General features: G+C 42.5%; 3 protein-coding genes, 1 non-coding gene and 1 pseudogene across 4 annotated transcripts; all 5 read right to left on the bottom strand.

Moving 5' to 3' along the window:
* Positions 1 to 522: 522 nt before the first annotated feature.
* On the bottom strand, positions 523 to 1363 carry LOC5507046. The gene is made up of 2 exons (XR_007306372.1): positions 1181 to 1363; positions 523 to 803 (listed from the first exon to the last, which is right to left on the bottom strand). It is a non-coding gene; the product is annotated as an uncharacterized LOC5507046 (transcript).
* A 3279-nt stretch (positions 1364 to 4642) lies between these two features.
* LOC5502763 lies at positions 4643 to 6386 on the bottom strand. Its single transcript, XM_048721160.1, has 3 exons — positions 6036 to 6386; positions 5463 to 5752; positions 4643 to 5296 (listed from the first exon to the last, which is right to left on the bottom strand). The coding sequence occupies exons 1-3, from the start codon at positions 6093 to 6095 to the stop codon at positions 5098 to 5100; spliced, it is 549 nt and encodes a 182-aa protein (XP_048577117.1). The 5' UTR covers positions 6096 to 6386; the 3' UTR covers positions 4643 to 5097.
* Positions 6387 to 10555: 4169 nt separating this feature from the next.
* On the bottom strand, positions 10556 to 12229 carry LOC125559133 (annotated as a pseudogene).
* Positions 12230 to 12670: 441 nt separating this feature from the next.
* On the bottom strand, positions 12671 to 17736 carry LOC116610276. Its single transcript, XM_048721138.1, has one exon. The coding sequence runs from the start codon at positions 17726 to 17728 to the stop codon at positions 16334 to 16336; it is 1395 nt and encodes a 464-aa protein (XP_048577095.1). The 5' UTR covers positions 17729 to 17736; the 3' UTR covers positions 12671 to 16333.
* Positions 14645 to 16061, bottom strand: LOC116610275. Its single transcript, XM_032371079.1, has 2 exons — positions 15284 to 16061; positions 14645 to 15219 (listed from the first exon to the last, which is right to left on the bottom strand). Exons 1-2 carry the CDS (start codon positions 16059 to 16061, stop codon positions 14645 to 14647), a joined length of 1353 nt encoding a protein of 450 aa, XP_032226970.1.
* Positions 17737 to 27479: the final 9743 nt, after the last annotated feature.

The raw sequence follows: 27479 nt of genomic DNA, 5'->3' as shown, positions 1-27479 counted from the left end.
CAGGAACAAACCTCATCACATGGTCTGGCTAGATACTTGTCTAATGCTGTACTTGAGGTAGCTGTATCCCCATTTCTCTCAAGCCTCCGGGAACCCTTCATTGACAGGTAAAAGAACTGGCGAGTACATCGCCATAGAGGAAGGCCACTAAGTTCGAACGAGGCCTCTGGTCCACTTACATCTCTCCTGCCAACAGTTTTCATTAGCATTCGTGCACAAACTGATCTACCAGACACTTCATCCGCCGAGTCAACTGCATTGACCATGTCCTTAAAGAGATCCTTAGCTGCTCCTGTTGGCTCATTGCCTTTACATGCATACGCACAAACATAGTCAACAATGGCGATAATGTCATCAGTGCTAGGGTTGTCAGGAGGTGTTTGACAGAATTACGCTCAAATCGCAGTTTGCTCTCCAGGATTGAAGGTTATATCTCGAGTGCTGTATAACTCTTGGGTGATCTCTTGCCATCTCTAGGCGATCAGCCCGATCTGCAACAATATCCAATTCTTCTCTTTTTTGTTTCCCGCGATGGTACTCTGAACCAAATTCCATAAGACAAACACCCTCTCCAGGTTGCATACCAGGTTCAGCATGTCTAGGTGTGCGAAGACAATAATCTCAGCAGGTGTGAAGGCCTACACGATTGACGAGATGCAGATGGTTTTCACGCACAGCCTCCTGTGTAGCATCCACGTCTAACAGCATTCTCACCAAGGGGTCATCATCCTCAGACACTGGCTGGGCTGTTACTTCTGGTGGTAGCCAGAATTCTTTACGTGGTTCTCCATCCTCATCTTTACCTAGATTTAAGAGAAATTTGTAAAAGGAATATGAAATTACAGTTACAATGTTTAAAGAAGTGTAGGCAGAGCATCACTTTGTAGTGCCTGTGCCTTTCACCACTGGTTCCTGGGTTCGATTACAAGTTACGTTGGAGTTGAATTGGTTGGTTGGTTCTCCAGTTTTTCTCCCTCCACAAAAACAAATTCTTGATCTTAAGCTGCAATCCATGGTCAAACATGAGTTGTATTGCGGCTGCCTGAGGCACCTTCCTATGCCTTTAACTCAATCACTTCTGAGTCTGCGCTCTTGTAATCCCACATTGTAGCTGCAGCAAAAGTTATGAACTTCCCCAATTAACTTTTTAATTTGTTTATTTACAATTGAAAAAATTTACCTGCTGGGTGGGATGCACTCATGGCGAAGTTTTCCTCCACCCACTCGTTCAGCCTGCGAACTTTCTCTGGCTTCTGGCACTCCTCTTGCACAGCTTGGTGAAGAAGCTCATGAGGCTGGCGGTCTTCTCTCCAGCTCAACTGATGCCGGTTGATTTGGCCACGTGATTTCGCAAACTCGTACCTGTACCAGTAGTCACTCACTCCAAAAACAGGTCTCACTACGTTCTCATGATATGAGCGAGTGCACATATCAAAGTAGCTCACCACCAGGTGGGTGTTCTCTTGAACTGCCTTGAAACGAGCATTGCTGTCTTCAAGCAAGTTCACTGTCTCCCCAGTTGTCTCGAGGATATACTGCTCTATTAGCCGTCTCAGTGGAGGCCAGTAGAACTCTGCACAGCTGCCTTTCATGAAAAACGTCCATGTTTCTCATTAACCATACACAGCACAATCGCTCTTAGCTCTCTGCGTCGCTGGTCCCAATACTGCGACGTCCCTCGAAGGCTTGCGCCAAAGTACAATAGCTTGTTGGCGATGGTGGTGTCTCCTCTTGCCATACGCTCTTGCAAGTCCGCAACTGTCATGTGGGGGTCACCCAGCTGGTGGTCAACATAGTATCTACTCTGCCCCAGGGCTCTCTTCCTCATGATCATGTTATGGACCACAAACTTCCATACCTTTAGAAAATAAATTTGTGTTATTATTGTTATCATTATCATTATTATTACATTATACTACTACTGCTGCTGCTGCTACTATTTACTACTATACTACTATTATTATTATTATTATTATTATTATTATTATTATTATTATTATTATTATTATTATTATTATTATTATTATTATTACTATTATCACTATTATCACTATCATCACTATCATCACTATCATCACTATCATCACTATCATCACTATCATCACTATCATCACTATCATCACTATCATCACTATCATCACTATCATCACTATCATCACTATCATCACTATCATCACTATCATCACTATCATCACTATCATCACTATCATCACTATCATCACTATCATCACTATCATCACTATCATCACTATCATCACTATCATCACTATCATCACTATCATCACTATCATCACCATCACCATCACCATCACCATCACCATCACCATCACCATCACACCATCACTATTATACTATCATTATCATTATTATACTATCATTATCATTATTATACTATCATTATCATTATTATACTATCATTATCATCTTAATCATATATCAATTATGTACAATACTTGAAAGAAATACCTTGTGCTTGATGAATCTTCCATCCTGGTACCATTCCAGGTGCTCAGAGACGGCGGGAGGCTGTCCTGGGTCTATGAATATGGAAGTCACCCAGTCCTCTGGGAATAAGCAGGGGAAGGCCATGGTGAAGAAGTATGGTGTTGTGAACTCTGATGCTGGAGTCTCGTCGGTTGATGGCCATGGAATGAATAACAGGTCACTGGGCTGCATTTCTTTGAGCATTGTTATCCTGTTGGTGGCCCTCTTCCCCTTCATTCTCTTCTCCAACTTGGCCTTCATTAATGGCCTTCATTATTGATCATCCCCTCTACTGCAGACTGAATCTGCTCTCTAACATTTACTCCTGGTTCAGGAAGAAGTATACCGGAGACAGTGGAGTCATCTGCATCATTTGTCTCTCCAGGGTCAATATCATTGCAGGTTCTTGCACAGCCTGTGAAAAGGCAATACAATGTCCCTTTGCTGCAATCCCTCCATGTTTCAACAGATGTACATGTATTGTGGGAGCTAATCTTGCTATAAGCATTTGCTCAGCGTCTGTCATTCCCTTGAGCTCTTCAGGTAGTACACCAGGGTCCATGTGGTTCTCTGCAGACCACATCTTGGGAACTCCCTTGTCTCTTTTACACCTTGTGCAAATATCGGATTGTCTACTGCTTGTCTTTTCCTTTAGTCGTCTTTCTTTACAGACCTGACAGTACTGTAGGGTGTACGAAAGTTGTTCCAGCTCAAACTTGCGGATGGCACAATATGCCCTGTCTTCCTGTTCAGTAGACCCAACAGGGGGGGGGGGGGGAGGAAGATTCTATAAGCCTGCGTTCTTCTTTGGCAACTTTACGTGCTATCCGCCGATGCCTATTCCTTTGCTCATCAGCATTCTTTTTAGGTCTCGCATACTCATAATTAACACCCACTGCACGCGCTCTATCCACAAGGTCTATTGGCTCATCAGACTGTTGAACAGCTGGTCACGGCTGTTTCGCCCAGGCGATTTTCGGACATTAGGTTCTAGTCCCCGTTTTTAAAACGAGGCTCGAAGTAGAACAAGATGGCTGTCGTTTTGAAGCGTGTACGTGTCAAGTTGGATTCTCGCTCAATTTGCCCACAGTTTTGCCCATTTGGGCATTTTTTTTTCGTCGAGTTGTTGATGAATGATTTTCCTACTATTCAACTACAATTTTGGGCAGTGCGATACAACCTTTCCCACTTGTTTGGTGAAGATGACCTGCGTTTCTGAAAGCCAGAGATACGCTCGTGGATGCAAAGATGGCCATTTCCTACAAACTGAAGCCAATTTTTCACACGGTTCGGAGCAATAAACGCCAAAGGTGAGTAGCCTGTTAAATAACGGATACATTAATCATACAGTTCACCACATTGTTGTTCTATTAACTATTTTTTTCAATTTTCTACGACCCAAAGGAACATGCCCATCACATGGCTATTTCTTCTACACACGATCGAGTATTCGGCCATCCTTTTCCCGCCTAAATTGCTTTGCAACGCACGCGATTCCAATTTTGTCATATAGTCATTTTTTACACCTTATTATATATTCTTATTAGTATTTCGCTGCTGTCACTATTGCATTTCACCCTGAAAGTGGCATAATTTGTAGTTGGCATCCTACCTGAGAAACAGGTATCTTCAGAATTGGTGGACGAATCACATTGTTGTAGAACTTAGCCTTTGATATAACTGCTCCTGCTGCTCTGAACCTCTTGTAGTCTTGTTTGAGTGTTTCCAGGGTGCGGGGTTCTATTACATGTTTTACCATAGCCAATTCTGTTTGAGTGATGTAGCACCAAAGACAGCATTGACGGCCTGAAAAATGGGGTTTCAACTATTGATTAGTAGTCTTAGTGTTAAAATACAAAATATTCGGATTTTTTTAAATGAAATCTTACCACTTGCCCCAGAAATGCCATAAACACAGGCAATCATAGTCTCCAAATATGAAAACTATTATAGTATATCCTCTGAAACACATAAAATCAAATATTTGGTAAGTAAAAAGGGTGGGGGGTTCTACCTGATAATTTGTTTTTTAATTAAGCCAGTAAGCTTAGATTAATAATTTTACATATACAGTGTTCCCAAGTCCTCAAAGTTTAAGCTAAAAAAGCTATTGAATAATGCTGTTATTTAGGTTATGTCTTGTGTTCTTTACCTCCAGATCCTGCTGTTCAGGTCTTCGATGTAATTTGTAAACCTTTCTAATCCAAGCAGGAGATTATGTGGGTTATCTGGACCCTCGAACAGACTGAAGACTACTGTATTCTTGGTTGAGTTTGGATTTTCCAAGTTACCTATCTCAAAGGTCATCTTAAAGGAGTTTCCTCCTTTATCTCCTCCAAATTTTATCCAGATCTCTGTTGCTGGGATCAAGCCATTATGCCATGTAAGTCGAACATTCCTTTTAATATAACAACATTACAATAATTACTGTTAATCATGTGATTCTGTTGATTCTTAGTTGCATTAGTTTCCTGGCACAGTATAATGTGACACAAAAGAGATGTTTTGATAGGTTCCCTTGCAGCAATCAGCACTGTGCATGAGGATGGAAATTGATGTGAACAACATTTACAAATGGTGGTCCATAAAGCTACATTAAGGTTTTTTACACACTCACTTTAAGTTTTCTTCGAGGTGACCAAACAACAATGAGTCTAGATCAGTGACCTGTACTAATGGTGCTAGTTTGATCTCTGGGCCTGGAAACATCATAGGGGTATTTTCTGCTTCAACCTCGCTATACTTCTGTTCTCCTGCCACCTTTCTCATTTTCTTTTCACTCGCGATATGTAGCTTGAAGCTCTCCAGCCAACTTCACACAACATAAATATTATTAGGCAATCCCTAATAGAGTATGTATATTGATAAAGTGCACAGACAGCCCCCAAACCAGGGGTGGACAAGTTAGGCAAAGTGGAAGTACTTAATTATCCTCTGTTTTTTCTTTTCTTTTTTTAAGATATTTTACACCCAGTTACCATTTTAAATTTCTCAATCTATTCCAGGGTATCCCGAGATCACTCTTCATTGCTATGGCCGATTGCTCAGACACTTCAATGTTTAAGCCAGACTTGTGGAGGAGTTCCTGCAGCTCATCCCGTCCCAGCTGCCGCAGCTCAGCCCATTTCTGTCGTTGGACATCTTCTGTCTTTGTGCCGCTAATCGACTCCCTATAGCCCTCAACCGCCTTTGTCCGTCTATAAACCGTCCGAGCGCTTGCTTCGCTGCTTCCCTTTCTTGGCTTGTTGATGACAGAGACCTGCAATGGCTTTATGGGGAAATCCATTGTTTACTTTTAGAACAGTTTTATTTTAGAAAAAAGTTTCATTAGAGAAGGACACCCCCTCCCCCTACACCACTACTACCACCACAACCAGGTTTTGGGAGAGGTCTTTCTTTATATCAATCAATGGCTGTCATTTTTTTCTAAACGAGCCCAGGGTAATCACAGGAAACATTTTGAAACGACAAGCAAGAGTTTTTAAAAAAAACACGGATGAGGTGTCCACTCAGAATTGATTAACACTTTAAACTCAAAATATTATACTTACTGTACCACCCGTACGGAGTGAAAGCTCTCCATTACCGGAGGTTGCAATTTTTCTTTTCATTAGTGTCGTCACTAATGTCTCCTCCACTTAATAAAGAGGGTGGTCCAGATCTTTTTGCAACAGGTTTAACAGCACTGGCTCTTGCCTCTCCCTGTTGTAGGTCTCGCAGTGTGACTCGTGTTCGTGCAGTTCCTCTAGGTGTTGATCTCTATTGCACCGGACACAAAAAACTCTCAGCTTAGCAATGATGCTAACAAGAAGTTGGGGAGGCTTTCCCAACTTCATCTACCAATGTCGGGTGATAACACACCGGACAAGGCCCACCGTCGCCCGTGCTACCTAGCCATTGATTTATACATGATGCACAGTACAAGTGCTCACAGCTACCCATAACCGCTGCTTGCAGAATCTCTTTGCAAATGGGGCATACCACTTCTTTGGGAAAACTTTGAAAGCGGTGTAGAGGGGGCATAACCCCCACCACTTTGGCTGATACAGCCGCTGGGGGATACTGACAGGGGATGGGATGCTTTGTTTCTTAGGTCTTCCACGGCCTAGAGATCTTTTTCACTTTTTCCCTCCTCGGTTCTTAAATAAGATACATGCCTCACAATCATCGCCATCGCTGTGGGCATTCCACTACATGACCTGTGTTGCACATTGATAGGCCTTACTGGTTGATATTTTTTTTTGCTTTGCTGTAACAATTGTTACAAAGACGCTTAGGGTGGACGTCGTCGTCGTCCCTTCCTATGTCGACGCTGAAAGCTCTTTGGATAGGCGTACTTATGTGTGGTGCACTGCAGTCGTAGGTGTACGCGTTAGTTGTACAACTGCCGCATATGCGACAAGATTTGTCTAAATTTTTTCCATTAAATGTCGCCATTACTGGAAAGTAAGGTTAAAACATGGGCTATTCAGTCATTTCCAGGGAACCAGTTATAGATATTATTGTAATGTTTTTTAGCTAATTGTCGAGTCCTAGATATGTTTGCCATAGCAAGTTGCGGCTGTATCCAACTGAAATTTGCAACATCCAGGAGTAGTGGTAAACAAGAAATTACGCATTGCTAAGTGCGTAAAAAAATAAAAATAAAAAAATGACGAATTTCACGACAAAACCCGATAGTTGTCAATATTGTCTAAATACTAGTACTTATTGCGAAATAATGTATACAGAATGGTTGAAAGAACAATCCTTTTTAATTATCTTTGAAGAAAACTTACCTTTTTCATGAAACACGGAAACAGTATAGCAAAATAAGGCGGGAGAAAATTTCATAATTCCCGCCATCTTTGTTGCTACGGAAGCTTTGGGGCATAGCAACGGAAATGGCCGCGCGGGGGATTAGGACCTAATGTCATGCGCGAAACAGCCGTGTGGTACAGGGGCTTGCGCCCTACAGTTGGTACAGGAGCTTGCACTTCAGCTGGTACCAGGGCCTGCTCTTCAGTTGGTACAGGAGCTCGAACTTCAACTGGTACCAGGACTTGCCCTTCAGCTGGTACTGTGGCTTGCTCTACAGCTGGTACTGGGGCTTGCTCTACAGCTGGTACTGTTGCTTGCTCTACAGCTGGTACTGGGGCTTGCTCTACAGCTGGTACTGTGGCTTGCTCTACAGCTGGTACTGGGGCTTGTTCCAGAAATTTGTAAAAGCCAACAAAATGGTGGTTGTAAAATCTGACTTTTTGTTTAACTTGAGCTAAATCATAGGAGGTCCCATAGTACTATGTCCTATGCACAGTATGAGGCAGATCTTTGTTGACATGTTTTACTCTCATCAGTAGACATTAGTATATCATCAAATTTAGTGGGACTACGGATAAAAGACTACTGAATATTATACAAACATAAGATGTTGTCTAAATGTGTATTCATTACAACTTTGAAAACTCCAAAATTTAAAGAATTTATAATACGAGCTCATTTTAATGCACTTAAAAATGCTTCACCACACAGCATTGTGGGAAAATTAAGTCTCTACTATGCTCTAAACTGCAGAGAAAATGCGGAATTACTGTTTAGACACTGTCCTCCTGGGTATTTTTCTTGTTTGCAATGCAAACTAAACAGTAGAGCAATTAGTGTGCAGTGGGCCAAAACAGCTAATGTTGAGGTCATACACACTATAAAATTAATTTTGAGTTTTCAAAGTCACCGCAAAAATTGCTTACTGTGTTCAGTTAAATTTTTGCCGCTCTAAGTGTCTGTATTGCAACTCGTTATATGCCTAATGAAGCTAAAATGTAAATGTTGTGTTACAGATTTTTCTACGTTTTTTCTTCACTTGATTCCCAGCTCTGACAAAAATAACATAAACCACTACATACCTCTACTGGTGGTATACATTTTTTTCTACTGTATACTTAGATTTGTAAGTGCAGTCAGAGCAGCAGGCGATAAGCCAGAAGAGTCGTCAGACTGCATGTGGGTTGACTCATTTACTGTGCTCTCTAATGCAGACCAAGATAAATTGTCTGCCATCAAGGCAAAGAGCTCTAGGTCCTCAGCTAGAGCAGCCCATTCTCCAACTACTTCATCATCTAATTCATCGTCGCTAGTGCCCAGTCTCATTAAACACTTCTGCAAGCATAACAATAAAGTTTCACAGTTTTCTAGCACCTGATTGATTTGTGTTTCTCCAAACCCCAGAAGAATATTTATGCTAATCAGACTTTGGACCATGCCATGTGCTGACTTTCGTACCAGATCCATTTTCAGATCCGTTTCTTGTGGTACTTTTTAACCTACTGTTCGCATATTTTTTTTATGTTCCAGTCTTATACAGAAATAATTCCTTAGACTCAGCAAAACCCCAAAGTTCTCCATTGTTAGAATAACATTAAATTTCTGCCGATGATACACTGCTTCTCTTTATTTCTGAGCGCATAAAATTCTATAATTGTGCATGGCTCATGCTTTTCGTTTTTTGCAAGGGGGACTTCATCTACAAATAAGATGGTGGCATTTAAAACAATATATTCAGAGCTTCATGAGTTGAGAACCCTCGCTGCTGCTGCAAAAGTGATTGCTTTGACAGCAACAGCAACACTGTCAACAAAAGAAACAGTTACAGATGTACTTAGAGTGCAAGATGTCATACAAATAAATGAAAATCCCAATTGGGAGAACATTGTGACTGCCCTAGTTAGCAGTTAGTCTCGATAAACTCTAGATTGTGACAGCACACTGTCTATTGATGCAAGTTAGCGCGATTCGAACTCAAACGGGTTGATTTAAAAACGATTTATTATGTACACGGAATCACACAAATAATCAAATGTTGAATAGTAGATAATATGGATGGTAAGATATAGAATCCGCAATTCGGGTCGCAATACCGAAATCGGAAAGTAGCAAATTTGCACTAGGCAATGTTCGTGGGTAGCAATGTTCTTAGTCCGCAGACTTTTGGCGTAGAGTTGATGAGTTAGTAGATTTGCAGAATTGTAGGATTGTAGAATTGTAGAATATGTAGGTTCGAACTGAAAAAGGATGGTTAAATACAATTGTGGATTCTACTTCAAGGTACTTAGATACTAGAATAGAATAATACGATATATCTTGCGTTTGCAAGTGACATAGGGAAGGCATATGTAAAATAAGGAGATATTCTGCTCCGTTGCAGAGTTGATGTGTGTCACGTGCATACGCGCACAACTTAAAGTACTAAAGCATTATCACTTCGGGAAGGGTTTACAATATCGGGGTGTAAACGGTAACAATAACGCATAGAGCCTAAATTGTTACATGAAGTAGTGTTGCACTGGACGTTTAGATATATAGGCTTAATTCGAGGTTTAAGCAATAATAATCTTGTAGACATAAAACGTGAAATGATAGTCAAATTATGACAGTTCACAGCACTTCAAAAAGACTAGAGAATAATAAAGACGTTAACTTACTTTGGTTTACGCTTGCACCAATCTTGGTAGCAAAAAGGTAGCAGATCCCATTTTACTGCTGGTAGCGGTAGACTAACTAACTAAACGAATTTAAGGGTTGTATATATATATATATATATATATATATATATATATATATATATATATATATATATATATATATATATATATATGTTGCAGTCAATAATAAATGTCAGTCCAAAATGAAAATGGACTAATCAAAAATGAGACCAAACCAGCCCATATTCGTTTTTAACTAGTTTAAGTAGTGGGGTTAGGGCTAGTTTAAGTAGTGGGGTTAGGGTTAGTTTAAGTAGTGGGGCTAGGGTTTGTTTAAGTAGTAGGGTTAGGGTTAGTTTAAGTAGTGGGGTTAGGGTTAGTTTAAGTAGTAGGGTTAGTTTAAGTAGTGGGGTTAGGGTTAGTTTAAGTAGTAGGGTTAGGGTTAGTTTAAGTAGTGGGGCTAGGGTTAGTTTAAGTAGTAGGGTTAGTTTAAGTAGTGAGGTTAGGGTTAGTTTAAATAGTAGGATTAGGGTTAGTTAAGTAGTGGGGTTAGGGTTATTTTAAGTAAAAAAAATAGAACTAGCGACTAACAAAGGCGACGGAAACAAACACAATTTGATGACAGCAGCTTTAATCGTTGTGAATACAGGAATCTAATAATAAGTGGTACTGTCGTTCTACTCATTCATACAGCCATTACAGTCATGTGGGTCATTGAAGGTGCGCCATCTTTGACGCTCTCGTAAGGGAGACCTCTGTGGAATAGGGCTTGGGCTTGGCAATTTTGTTCAATCTATTCAGGGAAATTAATGAATCAATCACACCAAATTTAGTGACAATTCTTGCATTGTCATTTGCTTTCTCTATTATCTTAGCAAGAAGGGAGTTTGGATGTAGCGGACCTTTATCGACTACATTGATCTTTTACAGAAACATAATCATTTTCTTGAAAGTTTAGCTTTCTTGGTCGTGTTTCCTTCATTTTCCGATTATAACCTGCCTGGTTTTCAAACACTTGGTCATTTTCACGTTTTCGCTTTTGTGCTCTTGTCTCAATGATGATTCCACTTTTATCTTCTTCCACATTTTGATCATGGCTTTCTATGGTGCTGACTGTCATGGTCGTTGTTTTTGATGTCGCTGCCCTTTCAGGGACTGTCTCGCTCTTTCTTTTTCGTTTTTGGGCTCTTGTCTCAACAGTGGCCATCTCTTCTTCTGTATTACTCACGGATTCGGCTTTATCATCGTTGTTTCCTTCTCCTTGAACGGTGCTTAGGATACTGGTTATTTCCCTCGTTGGGGTCAATGCCTTCTCTTTATGGGGGAAGATGCCAAAAAGAACTTCGTAGGGCGATTTGCCAATCGCTCGATGAAGAGTGATATTTTTTTTGTAGGCCGCCTCATTCAGAAATTTGCACCAATCATTTGATGCTAATCCCTTCTCTTTAATGAGGCTCAACAAATTCTCCTTTACTAGTCGGTTTGCCCTCTCGACAAGTCCCTGAGCAGAAGGGTTTCTTGGAGCGCCTCGGGCTTGTGGTATGTTGAACTTTGCGCAGAAGTCATCAACGCTCCCTTTGAACTCTCCTCCCCTGTCTGTGTGCAATTTGCATGGAAACCCGAACTGCCAAAACAAGGGCTCAATGGTTTGGGCGACTTCAAGACTTTCCTTCTTTTTCAGTGGAAGTAGCCATGAGTACTTGGAAAAATGATCTTCAACATGAAGAGCCAATAAATGCCTCCGTCCACAATTGCAGGGTATCTTACGAAAAACAATTAAATCCATTTCCAGGTGGCACAAAGATCCATCTGCCTGAATAGGTTTTGTCACCGGCTTCTTGAAATAGTTGGTGAGGCTGGCTTGTTCTTGATGCAATTTGCATATGGAGGTAAACAATGTTATGATTTGTTTAGGTAGGTTACTATAATTCCCACTGAGATACTTGGCAGTTTTATCCCTCCCTCGGTGGCAGATTGCTTTGTGAGCTTGCGAGAGGACATCGTGGATGGTCGATTTATGTACAACGTACTTTCCCTTGGCATCAATGACTCTTCCTTCCTCGTCAACGTTCCACATATTGCGAATGATTTTCAACTTATCATTGTCCGACAGTGCGATGTCTTTCTTCTCTTCAGGCGTCGTACATTTTAGCCATTGCTTGGCCTTCTCGTAAAATTCGTCAAAGATGTATAATGTTGTGTTGCTTTTGCTAGACTTACTTTTTTCCCTTAATTCTTCTAATTTCGAGTAGAAATCGTCTGCATCGACACAGACGCTAGCAGCCATTGCTAACTAAACACTCTTTGGTGACTGCGCTTGCGTGGAGTTGTGTATTGTTGTTCATTTCCCAAGAGGCGCCACAGTTATAAAATTAGTTTCTAAACCGTGTCTTCCATCGCAATGTCTGGATGGCAGAGTGGTTAAGGTAACGGACTGGCAAGCTAGAGATCGAGAGTTCGATCCTAGTGGTGGCACATACTGGAAAAAAAGGTAAGATAGAATTTATAACAGTAGGCAGGCAGGTAGGTAAGGAATAGAGGAAAAGGAAAAAGCAGGAAAGGAATGAGAGTGAAAAGGAAAGGAATGGGAGAAAGGAGGAAAGGGACGAGAGATAGTGGAAAGGAGCGAGTAGAAACAAAATGGAATAAGACTTCTTGACCCCCGAAAAATACCTAGCCCCATCTTTTTTTAGACTAGTCCAATTTCATTTTGGACTGGTTTGGTTTCATTTTGGACTAGTCCAATTTTATTTTGGACTAACATTCATTTTCGACTACAACATATATATTTATCCCTGTTTGGGACGTGTCCTAATCTACGCGACACGTAAGACGTGGGGCATCGCGGAAATATACGGCGTATTGCGTATTTCCTAGCAGGAATATTTACGGCCATGTAGGCGTTTTACCGACGTGACTTCCTGTACTTTCCGAATTCTATAAACTTCTAATAATAATAATCAAGCTTTTCTGTCAATCAAGAATTTTAAATATAGTTTCCCTAAAACTAACATTCCGGCCCCTTAAAGGCGTTAGGCTTTACCTAAAAACTAATGTAACTAATACTAGATAGTGTTTGAAAGTATCAGATAGATCAATGAACGTAATAGACCACAGTTCTATAAAACAGTCCTGATTACTTATCGCTGGTTGTGACGGTTGCATCTGTAATTTCCAGCATGACGATATTGTCCACAGGACGCACTAGCACTCCGGTGCTTGTCTTAAGTTTGACGGAGCGCACGAGTCCATCGCTGCTACTGGTGTGAATTTCCAATACACGTGCCAGCGGCCATGAGCTGCGCGGTTTGCTGTCATCTAGCACCAGCACAATGTCGTCCACTGACACGTTAGCACGTAGCTTGTTCCCCTTTTGGCGTTGCTGGAGTGACGGCAGGTACTCCCGTGTCCATCTCTTCCAGAATACATCCGCGAGGTATTGCACCTGTCGCCATCTCGAGCGGCTGTAGCTGTCTTGCTTGACGAACTTTCCAGGGGGGACAGTAGGTCCTGCCCGTAATAGTAGCAAATGGTTAGGCGTAAGGGGTTCTGCATCACGTGGATCATCAGATAGCTTTGTGATAGGTCGACCGTTGACGATAGATTCGACCTCGCACATCAGAGTTGTCAGACTTTCATCATCCAGATGCTGCGCTTTGACTACAGCGCACAGAACCTTGCGCACAGTGCGTATGCAGCGCTCCCACACACCTCCATGAGGAGAGCCAGCAGGGTGGTTGAATGTCCACTTGATGCCGCGTTGACTGAGGTAATCATGAATCTGTGCTTGATTCCATTCTTTGATTGCTTCTCGTAGTTCTCTTTCGCCAGCTACGAAGTTCCCTCCATTATCCGAACGCATCTCTTCTGGTAGACCTCTTCTCGCAATAAACCGACGGAGTGCGTTGATGAATGAATCTGTATCTAGTGAGTTTGCTATCTCGATATGCACGGCTCTTAACGCTAGACAGGTGAACAAAACTCCGTATCTCTTGACTTCGTCCCTTCCTCTCCGCACTAGGAAAGGACCGAAGCAATCTACTCCGACAGACGTAAACGGCGGTTTTGAAGCAGTGACGCGATCTTCTGGCAGATTTGCCATTTTTTGTTGAACGACGGGAGACTGGCGTTTACGACAATCGAAACACGATTTAAGGGACACTTCGTACCGAGGATCTCGCTCCGATAATCCAGAATTTCTGACGCACTAAAGAGAGTGTGTACTCGACACCTGAGTGACCGGATAACTTATGATAGAACTCAATTATCAATCTCGCGACGTGGTGTTGATTTGGAATTATGATCGAGTGTTTAGCGGCGTCGTCGATCGAGGCGCGATGTAATCGTCCTCCTACGCGTAGTAACCCGTTATCTAGGATCGGATCAAACTTGTAGATGTTGCTTGACTTTGTGATCGACTGTAGAGTACTCGCATCTTTCTCGATTTTCGCATTTGACTTGAGGGTCGAAAGCTCTTTCTCAAAGCCGAGTTTCTGGATGTGTTTGAAGATTTCAAGCTCGGCTTGAATACCATACTGAAGGAGTCTTCTTCTTTTGACTTAGACTCAAAGACTGACGATTGTTTCTTTACTTCTGGGTCATCTGGTTGAATTTCGCAAATACTTGCTGGTCGCTGTGGCCAGGTTTCTTCTGCTTGTCCCAAGAACGCCGGCCCCTGTGTCCAACGCTCATTTTGCAGTAGCTCATCTACTGCCTCTCGAAACTTCATCAGCAGGGTTGTTTGCGGTGTCTACATATCTCCACTGCGTTGGATCAGATTCATCTAGAATGGCGGCGACTCTGTTCGCCACAAAGACTTGAAATCGCTTTTTTCGGTTTTCGATGTAGCGAATAACGCATGTGCTATCTGTCCAGAAGGTGGACTTTGCTAGTGGGAGGTCGATTTCTTGCGTGATCATTTTGTCAAGACTGGTTGCTAGTACAGAGGCGGACAACTCCATTCTTGGAATCGTCATTGCTTTTAGTGGTGCTAGTCTTGATTTTGCCATGACAAGAGAGTAGCTTGACTTGCCGTTGGCGTAGATTTGTCGGAGATACGAGACGGCACCATATCCTGTGCTTGACGCAGCAGAGAAGTGATGTAGCTCATATTTCACGATTTCCTCGGAGTTGAGATACTTGAAGGATCTGGGAATAGAGAAGCCTTCAAGCTTGGGTAGATCTTGCAGCCAGGTTTCCCTCTTAGCCTTTGCTGCATCTGGGATTTCGTCATCCCATCCAAGCCCTTGGCGACAGAGGTCTTGGAGGATTGCCTTCGCTGGTAGAATGCTCGGAGATACGAATCCAAGGATCGTAGATTGAACTGATAATGGATAACAAACCTCTTCTGTTTGTTGGTTTCTCTTTCTGATTGATTTTAAAGCTGAATGTATCGGAGTTAACGTTCCACTGAACTCCCAATTCCCTCTCTGTGAGGTGAGGATCGAAATCAAGATCTTTGACTGATGTGGTTCTTTCAGACTCTGGAAGAGAACTTAGCAACTCTTTAGAATTTGATACGAACTTTGTGAGACGAAATCCTCCTCTCGCTAGTAACTCGCGAAGGTCGGTTGCCAGTCTCACTGCTTCTGCTTCTGTAGGGGTGGAGTGAAGACAGTCATCCACGTAGAAACTCTTCTCTACGGCTTGAATGACTGATGGGTGGTAGTCTGCTTTGTGGTCTTCAGCAGTTTTCTTTAGCGCGTAGTTGGCGCAACTCGGTGACGAGACACATCCAAACTGGTGGACCAGCATCTGGTACTTTTCTGGTTCTGCCTGTAGATTTCCATCTGGCCACCATAGGTATCTTAGGTAATTTCGATCTCTTTCTTGTACTCGCACTTGGTAGAACATCGTTTCGATGTCGGACATGAAGGCTATGGGTTCCCTTCTGAAGCGGGTTAGCACTCCAACTAGTGAGTTGGCTAGATCCGGCCCCTGTAAAATCTCGTCGTTCAGCGATGTGCCTTTGTATTTCGCTTGACAGTCGTAGACGACGCAGACTTTCGGCTTAGAGGGGGTCGGCATGATTGGGAAGTGAATGAGATAGAAGGCGTTTTCTTTCTTTAGATCTTTGGGTGGGACCTTTTGAGCATAGCTTTTTTCTGTTAGATCACTCATAAACTTTGCGTACTTTTCGTGAAGATTTGCGTCCGACAACAATCGTTTCTTGAGGGACTGTAGACGCCCTTCAGCTTGTTCTCGATTATTTTGTAACGCCGGTGGATAGTGTTTTCACGGTAACGCGATTTCGTAACGGCCGTCTTTGAGTGGCCGTGTTCTCCATTATCTCAAGTGCGCGACGGTCGTTTTGTGTGAGAGAGCAAGATTTTCCGAATAAGTAGAATCAACTCTAGATTGCAATAATTCTCGAACTGTTGATTGAGATCATTCTAAGAATGGATAAGATTAGCGGTACGAACATTTTCACCTTCGGCTTCTCTTCCAAGGGGGCCGTTTATTACCCAACAAAACATGGTGCGCGCAGCGTAGGGACCTCCATCCTGGCTCTGTCTAACTTCACTGGGCTGTAAGGCAACGGGGCAATCATTTCCTATCAGCAGGCCGATTTCAGCATCGATGTTTCTCACATATACCCCTTCTAGGTGTGACCACTTGTCGGTGTCTTGCTGTTTGGCCACAGCACTGGTAAAGACTGGGAGGCTGGGACGAGAATACACGGATGGTAGATCAAAACATATCTTGCCGCTTAGATCGAGGACTTCTAAGTCGACTAAGAAGCAGTTCACCGGCTTGTTTTTGCCGTGGAGTGTGGTCAGAGATAACGTAGTCTTTTCGCCCTTGATGTTTAGCTGTTTCAGAATCTTGTTAGTGCAAAACGATGTATTTGAACCAGGATCGAGGAATGCGTAAGTTCGCACGGAGGAGATGTGTCCCTTTGCTCTCACATGGACAGGGACGATAGGAGGGCCTATGGCTGTGCCGGCGGATGGGGATGACTTAAATGTTTGGACGTAGCCGTTCGATGGTTTACTCTGTGCGTGCGCTGCATTTTCTGAGGTTTGCTCGTTTTCTTTTTCTTTTGACTTGGCTCGCTCTTCCCTCTTATGAAGAAAGGTCGAGTGCTTTTTATCGCACACTTCTATGCGACAAAAACTGCCTTTTGAGCACTTGAAAACATAATGACCGGGAACAAGACAGTTCCGACAAAGATTTTTGTTTTTAATTATCTCTTTTCTCTCGGCGATCGATGCTTTTTTGAAATCCGGACATTGAGACAGCCAGTGGTCCTTTTCGCAAGACGGACATTTTACTTGTTTTCTGTTTTGAGTCGGATTTTGTGATATTGATTCTTGCCGTGCTTCTGCGACAAATGAAGATGGTTTCCCATAATACCTCTTCTGGGGTTGATTTACGCTGTTGGGGGGTTTGCTCTCTGTAAGCTTTCCGTATATGGGGTGGTTTGCTACTCTTGATCGTGCCTCGACAAACTGCTGCATGTCTCTCAAGGTAGGGTCTCGTTTTTCTTTCACTGTAATACTAACTGCTATTTCTCGCCATTGCTGCTTAAGACGAAATGGAAGGCGCTCCATTATCCTTTGAAACCCTTCCGGATTTTCTAATCGACTCGCATACCCGATTTCGTTTAGTGTATTTAAGCAGCTAGTTAGCAGGATTGAGAACTTTTGTAACGCTTTGCCATCTTCGTTAGCGATGGTAGGTCCGTTAACAATCTTCCCGACGAATGCTGTAGCTATGTGGTAGGACTGACCGTACTGTTCATGAAGAAGCTCTCTAGCTTTTAGATATCCTACGCTATCTGGCATAGCCAGGCAACTGCGCACCAGGACTTTTACCTGGCCCTTGGTGTATCGCACGAGGTAATAAAGACGGGCGCTCGAGCTCTGCGTTTTGCTTTCTATGAGGCTTTCGAAAGCCCTGATGAATTCATGATTATAGGATTTCCCCCGAAGACCTGTACTTCGGGTTGGGGAAGAGTCAAGGCACTAACTGCCTCACGTTGTTGCTGAATTAGTAAGTTGATTTCTCTGGAGTCGTCTTTCGGGTATTTCTTTTGGTTTGAATTTTCCTTCTTCTTTCTCGGCTTCAACCGCTGCTGCGAAAGCTTGTTCCTTGGCATTCGCCCTTGCTATCTCTACCTCAAGATTTAGTTGCGCTTTTCTTTGGCGAATACGCAGCTCTTCTGCCTCTAACTCGTGGACCTTTGCGAGGGCTGCGCTCTCGGCGGCGAGAATAGATTTTGTGGCACTGGCTTGGATTCTGCGGTCTGAAAGTTGGCTTAATCGAGATGATCTTGTGGACTCGGCTCTGCCACTAACTTGACTGGCGTAATCGTCTGGCATTATATTCTCCATCCTCCCTATCAAGCTTGAGGCCTCCAGACCGGCTGCCCAAACATCTACGTTCTGTTGAATGTTGGTGACTTGCTCATTTACTATGTCGAAATATTCATCGGAAAGTTCGACGGACTCGTCATCTAATAATGTAGAATGGTATGCTTCATGGCTGGCTTTGAAGTTATCAAATGATTGTCTAAGTTCAGCCATTTTTCGCTCAACAAGCTCCTGATTTTTTGTGTTTCGAATTAGTTGAATGATTTCTTTGCAACGCTTGGTAATAGCGCTCTTAGCGTGACCTCGCGGCTCTTCGCAAGTCAGCTTCCATGACGACCGAATACCTAATTTGAATCTCAATAGAGGATAATCGGCTTAAAGGCAATAAATCTGTCAATGTAACTCTCAACGAATCCGTTCCGCAACGTATCGCTCTGACGTAGATTGTTATTGATCTCGAATTCCTTCGCAAAGGAATGGCGATTCTGATATTCTCTTCGAATCTTTAGACTTGTGATACTCAAATTCGAACAAATGTGACTGCCTTAGCTAGCTTGTGACAAAACTCTAGCTTGTGACAGCACACTGTCTATTGATGCAATTATGTCTATAGCGCGATTCGAACTCAAACGGGTTGATTTAAAAACGATTTATAATGTACACAGAATCACACAAATAATCAAATGTTGAATAGTAGATAATATGGATGGTAAGATATAGAATCCGCAATTCGGGTCACAATACCGAAATCGGAAAGTAGCAAATTTGCACTAGGCAATGTTCGTGGGTAGCAATGTTCTTAGTCCGCAGACTTTTGACGTAGAATTGTAGAATTTGTAGGTTCGAACTGAAAAAGGATGGTTAAATACAATTGTGGATTCTACTTCAAGGTACTTAGATACTAGAATAGAATAATACGATATATCTTGCGTTTGCAAGTGACATAGGGAAGGCATATGTAAAATAAGGAGATATTCTGCTCCGTTGCAGAGTTGATGTGTGTCACGTGCATACGCGCACAACTTAAAGTACTAAAGCATTATCACTTCGGGAAGGGTTTACAATATCGGGGTGTAAACGGTAACAATAACGCATAGAGCCTAAATTGTTACATGAAGTAGTGTTGCACTGGACGTTTAGATATATAGGCTTAATTCGAGGTTTAAGCAATAATAATCTTGTAGACATAAAACGTGAAATGATAGTCAAATTATGACAGTTCGCAACACTTAAAAAAGACTGGTTTACGCTTGCACCAATCTTGGTAGCAAAAAGGTAGCAGATCCCATTTTACTGCTGGTAGCGGTAGACTAACTAACTAAAGGAATTTAAGGGTTGTATATATATATTTATCCCTGTACAGGACCCGAAATGATCCCAGGACCCGAAACGATCCCAGGACCCGAAATGATCCCCAAAAGTACCCCAAATGATCCTGGGACCCGAAACGATACCGAGGAGTCCCCGAAATTAACCCCAAGGAATTGCGGTAATGGACAAAGGGAAAGCAGAAGAAATACTTGCAATTCTTGAAGCATAATTAAGGGTTAACAGCGACTCAATTTCTAAACAACGTGTTTTAAAAATATTAAATTCCAATACAGTACTTCTATTTATTACATTGCCCGGCGTTAAACACATAAACAGAGTCCAAAACAAATACACAACTTTCAATTGCTACTGAAAGGAATACAGCATAAACATAGCACAGCTTTGCTCAGATCAACCAAACTCTCGACCTTCCATCACACTCTAAATATTTTGCGGTTCCGACACGACTCTCGTTTCCGGTAAACATCACCCCTAAAAATTAATATTCATTTGACAACCAAACATGTATTTCACCACGAAATTCTTGTTTACACGAGCGAATATTTACCGACACATTATATTTAGGCAGCCGGTTTGGCCGAGAAGATGGAACGACAAAAGCACCCTGAGTAATACACTCGAACAACCAACCCATCTACTACCGATGCAAAATATTAAGAGGATGTGGCATTTGTTGAAAGCAATATTATGTGAGTTTTGAAGTTCCTCATGTAGTCGTGCGTACACCCCGGCATGATCTCATGATAGGATAGGTCTTTCATTCGCCGAATAAAAACATGCAAAAAAATAACCTTAACCCATTTCGCTTCCTATGAAAAGCAGCATGTCCTATCCTTTCTTTTTGACTTTTTATGTAAAAATGATTTATCCACACCGTGTTCTTCAAATTACTATCTCAGGAATTGTTAGTTGACCCCAATTTCTGACTCAACCACTGTATTTCCCCCGCAGTCGTATATTAATATCTTAATACTATAGTTTTAGTTAATGTAAATTTCCTCTTAATAACATAAGTAAAGCTAAATGTTGCAAATGTTTTTAAAACTGAAAGCCAATCCTCACACATTTCTTTTGTTGTCCATTACTGCAATTCCTTGGGGTTCATTTCGGGGACTCTTGGGGATCGTTTCGGGTCCCGGGATCAGTTGAGGAACTTTTGGGGATCGTTTCGGGTCCTGGGATCGTTTCGGGTCCTGGGATCGTTTCGGGTCCTGGGATCATTTCGGGTCCTGTACATCCCTCTTTGGGACCTGTCCTAATCTACGTGATACGAAAGACGTGGGGTATCGCGGAAATATAGGGCGTATTGCGTATTTCCTAGCAGGAATATTTACGGCCATGTAAATATTCCTGCTAGGAAATGATCATGATCATGATGATCATGATCATGATGATCATGATCATGATGATCATGATCAGATGATCATGATCATGATGATCATGATCATGATGATGATGATCATGATGATGATGATCATGATCATGATGATGATGATCATGATGATGATGATCATGATGATGATGATCATGATGATGATGATCATGATGATGACGATCATGATGATGACGATCATGATGGTGACGATCATGATGGTGACGATCATGATGGTGACGATCATGATGGTGACGATCATGATGGTGACGATCATGATGGTGACGATCATGATGGTGACGATCATGATGGTGACGATCATGATGGTGACGATCATGATAATGACGATCATGATGGTGACGATCATGATGGTGACGATCATGATGGTGACGATCATGATGGTGACGATCATGATGGTGACGATCATGATGGTGACGATCATGATGGTGACGATCATGATGGTGACGATCATGATGGTGACGATCATGATGGTGACGATCATGATGGTGACGATCATGATGGTGACGATCATGATGGTGACGATCATGATGGTGACGATCATGATGGTGACGATCATGATGGTGACGATCATGATGGTGACGATCATGATGGTGACGATCATGATGGTGACGATCATGATGGTGACGATCATGATGGTGACGATCATGATGGTGACGATCATGATGGTGACGATCATGATGGTGACGATCATGATGGTGACGATCATGATGGTGACGATCATGATGGTGACGATCATGATGGTGACGATCATGATGGTGACGATCATGATGGTGACGATCATGATGGTGACGATCATGATGGTGACGATCATGATGGTGACGATCATGATGGTGACGATCATGATGGTGACGATCATGATGGTGACGATCATGATGGTGACGATCATGATGGTGACGATCATGATGGTGACGATCATGATGGTGACGATCATGATGGTGACGATCATGATGGTGACGATCATGATGGTGACGATCATGATGGTGACGATCATGATGGTGACGATCATGATGGTGACGATCATGATGGTGACGATCATGATGGTGACGATCATGATGGTGACGATCATGATGGTGACGATCATGATGGTGACGATCATGATGGTGACGATCATGATGGTGACGATCATGATGGTGACGATCATGATGGTGACGATCATGATGGTGACGATCATGATGGTGACGATCATGATGGTGACGATCATGATGGTGACGATCATGATGGTGACGATCATGATGGTGACGATCATGATGGTGACGATCATGATGGTGACGATCATGATGGTGACGATCATGATGGTGACGATCATGATGGTGACGATCATGATGATGACGATCATGATGATGACGATCATGATGATGACGATCATGATGATGACGATCATGATGATGACGATCATGATGATGACGATCATGATGATGACGATCATGATGATGACGATCATGATGATGACGATCATGATGATGACGATCATGATGATGACGATCATGATGATGACGATCATGATGATGACGATCATGATGATGACGATCATGATGATGACGATCATGATGATGACGATCATGATGATGACGATCATGATGATGACGATCATGATGATGACGATCATGATGATGACGATCATGATGATGACGATCATGATGATGATGATCATGATGATGATGATCATATGATGATGATGATGATGATGATGATGATGATGATCATGATGATGATGATCATGATGATGATGATCATGATGATGATGATCATGATGATGATAATCATGATGATGATAATCATGATGATGATAATCATGATGATGATAATCATGATGATGATAATCATGATGATGATAATCATGATGATGATAATCATGATGATAATCATGATCATAATCATAATCAAGCTTTTCTGTCAATCAAGAAATTAAAATATAGTTTACCTAAAACTAACAAGCAAGTTTGGAATGGTTGGTGAATGAAATCAATGAAAAAAAAGATGGTGGAGATAAAACAATCATCTACTGCCAAACAATAAAACAGTGTTCTTTAGTGTATGGCACCCTGAGTTCTATGTTGGTAGAGTTTGGTTCTAAGGAAAACCAAGACTTGAAATGCTTCATTCATGTACTACAAAAGAAAATAAGGATGCAATATTAGAGTCATTCAAAAGACTAGATGGTGATGTGCAAGTCTTGGTGGCAACCATAGCATTCGGCATGGGGATAGACTGTTAAGGTGTCCACCGCACAATACACTTTGGCCCCTCAAAAAACTGTGAGGCCTTTATCCAAGAGACTGGTCGTGTCATTAACTATGCACAGCCGCGTCGCATTAAGCGCTCTCTTTATTGCCTTTTTACTACCATCAAACTGCTCGTACCAAGCTAACATATGCAGAGGATCAAGTCTAACCATCTCATGCTAGTCATGGAGCGACATTTTGGCAAAGGATGCGATGGATTTTTCAAGAATAACAACCTTAACGTTTTGCAATGGATCTACTCAGAGCGAGACGCCGTCTACACCTTATCTCCATCACAATGTCTTGGATCTAAGCACTAACGAACAATTGTACTGTTGGCATAAACATAAATGGAATGCTAAGTTATTGTCGATGACTTCGTCTGTTTGTAGCCAGGTATGATTAGCAAGTCGTGCTAAAATTCGTCGTGCCAAGCGTCCGTGCATATATTATGCGAACAGTTGCGCCTCGTTCCATTGACCGCTCAAGGATGACTTAGTTTTCAAGTTAAATCAGGGCCCTGTCAACAACAACAATGGTGGTCCTTCCGATTTACATTCAAATCGTCATCGAACACTCAACTCTCAATGACTTGTTCAAAATGCATGTTGTCTGAGGTGCCTTTCTTTGGTCAGCGTTTGCTCAACACGTCTGACGCTAGCAATGTGAGTAATGACGGGATACCTGTGGCAGAAGATCAACACCTGAGGGCACTAAAAGATCGAAGTCACCAGCTTAAAATTGTGCACATCAACCCACAAAGCATAACCTCGACTTTTAGCAGTCTGCTCCTTAAAATTGAGCGATACTCACTCGACGTCATCACTATGAGTGAAACGTGGCTCAAACAAAATGAACTCTTGCTACAACACGTGACTATCCCGAGCTATGCCTATGCGTTCAATCGTAGGGACAAAACAAAGGGCGGAGGCGTTGGGGTTTACATTAAGGAATCTATAAAATTCAAAAGACGGTCTGATATCGAGAAGCGATATCCCTCGATGGAGCATCTGTGGGTTGAAATCAAAGGACGAAACAAACACAGCAACCTTTTACTTGGCTCAGTGTATGGATCAGAAGCCGCGATGAATTGCTCTGACTGGTTGGAACTCTTTCAATCTCTCCTATCTGACTTATCTTTTTCTTGGGATGGCATGCTGGCTATAACAGGTGACATCAATTTAGACCTCTTTCGTCCAAACAAGCCCCAAGTGCGCAATCACATTGACATTCTCGGCACTTTGAATCTAACCCAACATGTAACCAAGGCAACGCGCATCACTTCCCATTCAGAAACACTTATAGATCACATCATTACCAACATGCCTCACCGTGTGACCTACTGTGACGTGTTACCGGGTCTGCACGTCAGCGATCACGATGCACCTTATATCTATGTAAATGTGCGCGTTACCCGATTCGTTCCCAGGTACAAGTACATTCGAGACGAGCGTAATCTTGATCTTGACGCCTTCAAACAAGAGCAGCTTCCACGAACGACCCAGAAATGCAATTAGACTTACTGAACAAGCTTATATAAAGGCGCATCGACCGTCATGACCCCCTACGACGCACTAAAGTGACACGCCCGCCTGTGTCCTTGATGAAGGATGTAGACATTCAACAGCTTCAGAGCGAATGCCTTACTCTTCGAAACAAGGCGCGCCTGGACAAAAGCAACACCACCTGGACAACCTACAGAGAAAAGCGCAATGAGTTAAAATCTAACATAAGGAAAACCAAACACGGCTTCTATAACAGGGCACTACCTGTGGTAAGTTGCTCTTCTAACTGAAAAAGCTACGATCTGATTGCTCCTGTGGACCTGATGGTCCCACAGGATACAGGACGAAGGTCTATTCACGGGAAAGGAGTCAATCAATGCCTGAATACCCGCAGATGCACCGGTTACCCGCTGAGCGGTTGACGCAAAGTGCATGTTCAGCTTATCAGGGTGGAATCGTAGTGGCTGAGGGTTTAGGTGTAGGATTCTATGAATCACCTTACACACCTCTTTTGGTTTGTTAGAGGATAGTGCCCTGTTATATACCTGTTAAATTTGTAAAGGCCGTCGCAGATCACCTTACATCTCCGCTCACACACATCGACAATTTCATCTCAATGAAGGAGTTTCCGTCTGCTTGGAAAGTTGCCCGCATAAGTGCCATACCAAAGTGCACTGTGCCTAAGAAGAATAATGACTTACGCCCAATCTCCATCTTACACGTTCTCTCAAAGATATATGAGCGCCTAGTGTTAAGCCAAATGAAGCAGTTCGTATCTAGTGGCCCTACACGAGTTCTAAAAGATACCGTGTGCGCCTACCGCAAAGGTAATAGCACCACCACCACTCTTCTTGTCATGAAGGACGACACATATGTGCACAGAAACGAGGCGAGGTCACTTTGGCAGTACTCGCGGACTTCTCAAGAGCGTTTGATACGGTGCTCGGGCCGGTCTTGTTCAACTTATACGTCAATGATCTAATAGAACGCTTGGGAGACACCGTCAAATGTCACCAATACGCAGACGATACAACATTCTACACCACGGACAAACCAGCACGCATAACGGACTGTAAGGGACGCTTACAGGTGGCGCTCAACAACTTGACGACTTGGTCAAGTGAGAGTAATCTATCACTCAATCCAGTCAAGACCAAGGTGATGCTTCTCTCAACACCACAGTTGGCCCGTGTGCATGGATAACAAGACTATCAAGAAAACCTGACTGTAGATGCTAAACCACTCGATAGAGTGGCCCACGCAAAGCTCCTAGTAACTGAGCTATTATTATTATTATTATTATTATTATTATTATTATTATTATTATTATTATTATTATTATCATTATCCTTATCATTATCATGTACATATTCGATCACAGCTGTTAACAGCTAACAGCTGGTAGGTTATGTATCGAGGTCAGGTCGTATCCTACGACCTCAGACCTCGAGCACCTGTCTTAGTAGCCACGCTGATCGGAGGAGAGCTCCTTTCTGGAGTAACTCGATCCTTGTCTTTAAGCCAATCGAACTTAAATGCTTTGTCAAGTTTTTACTGATGTTCCGAGAGCGCCAACAACGATTGGGACAACACATGTCTTTATGTCCCATAATCGGGCAATTTCTCTTCTTATATCCTGGTATTTCAGGACTTTCTCCTTTTCCTTTTCGGCGACATTAGCATCTCCTGGCACAGCAATATCAATTACTATGCATTCTCCTTCTTTTCTGTTCACTATTACGATGTCAGGTCTTCGGGCTTGGATTTCCCTATCTGCTTGGATGGTAACATCCCACAGTATTTTTAGGTCAGGTTTTTCGATGACTGGTAATAGCTCGTGTTCATACCATTTTTCTTAAACCTCAAATCCATGTTCTTCCGCAATTGCCCAGTGCACAATTCTGGCCACGTTGTCGTGTCGGTGTTTATACTGGCTCTGTGCCATCTTGCTACATTCACACAGTAAGTGATTCACCGTTTCATCTTTCAAGCCACACATTCTGCATAAGGGAGATATCTGTTGTTTTTCTATTTTCACCTTTAATGCATTCGTTCTCAGCGCCTGGTCTTGAGCTGCTGTGATCAGTCCTTCTGTCTCTTTCTTCAAGTTTCCTTTTGTCATCCAGTCCCACGATGACTATCCCTTATTTCTTCCGTCTGTCTAAGAAACAGACCATGTAATGGCTTAGTCTTCCAATCCTCTTGTCTTTTTTCTTTGAGCTTTTCTTTTAGGACCCTAGCAGTCTGTTCTTCCTCTACACGAAGTATTCCTTCATTCCTCACCGCTAGAAGTAACGGTTCCTCGCTTTTGTGAACATAGTCTGCCAATCCCTTTTCTTCTAGATGTATACAATCTTCAACCCCTATCAGCCCGCGGCCTCCACATCGTCTTGGTAGATATAAACGGCCAACATTAGCTCGAGGGTGTAGCATTCCATAGATCGTCATCCGTTTCCTTGTCTTCCTATCTATGTTCTCCAACTCAGTCTTGGTCCACTTAACTACACCAGCTCCATATCTTAAAACTGATACCGCCCAAGTGTTTATGGCCATTATGGTGTTCTTTCCGTTAAGCTTTGCCTTTAGCACTTTCTTAAGTCTGTGGAAGTATTCCCGGCTTAGGTCTTCCTTTATTTTTCCGTGTAGTAGGTCATCGTACTCAAGGATTCCTAAGTACTTGTATCCCTCATTCTCTATAGTCTTCATCTTCTGTCCATCTGGGAGTTCAATTCCATCCGGGTTCACAACTTTTCCTCTCTTAAGTATGAGGA

Source organism: Nematostella vectensis, chromosome 13 (assembly GCF_932526225.1).
Source record: "Nematostella vectensis chromosome 13, jaNemVect1.1, whole genome shotgun sequence".
Lineage (NCBI taxonomy): Eukaryota > Metazoa > Cnidaria > Anthozoa > Actiniaria > Edwardsiidae > Nematostella > Nematostella vectensis.
The sequence above is the reverse complement of the archived record's forward strand: the minus strand, read 5'-3'. Positions and strand labels throughout refer to the sequence as shown.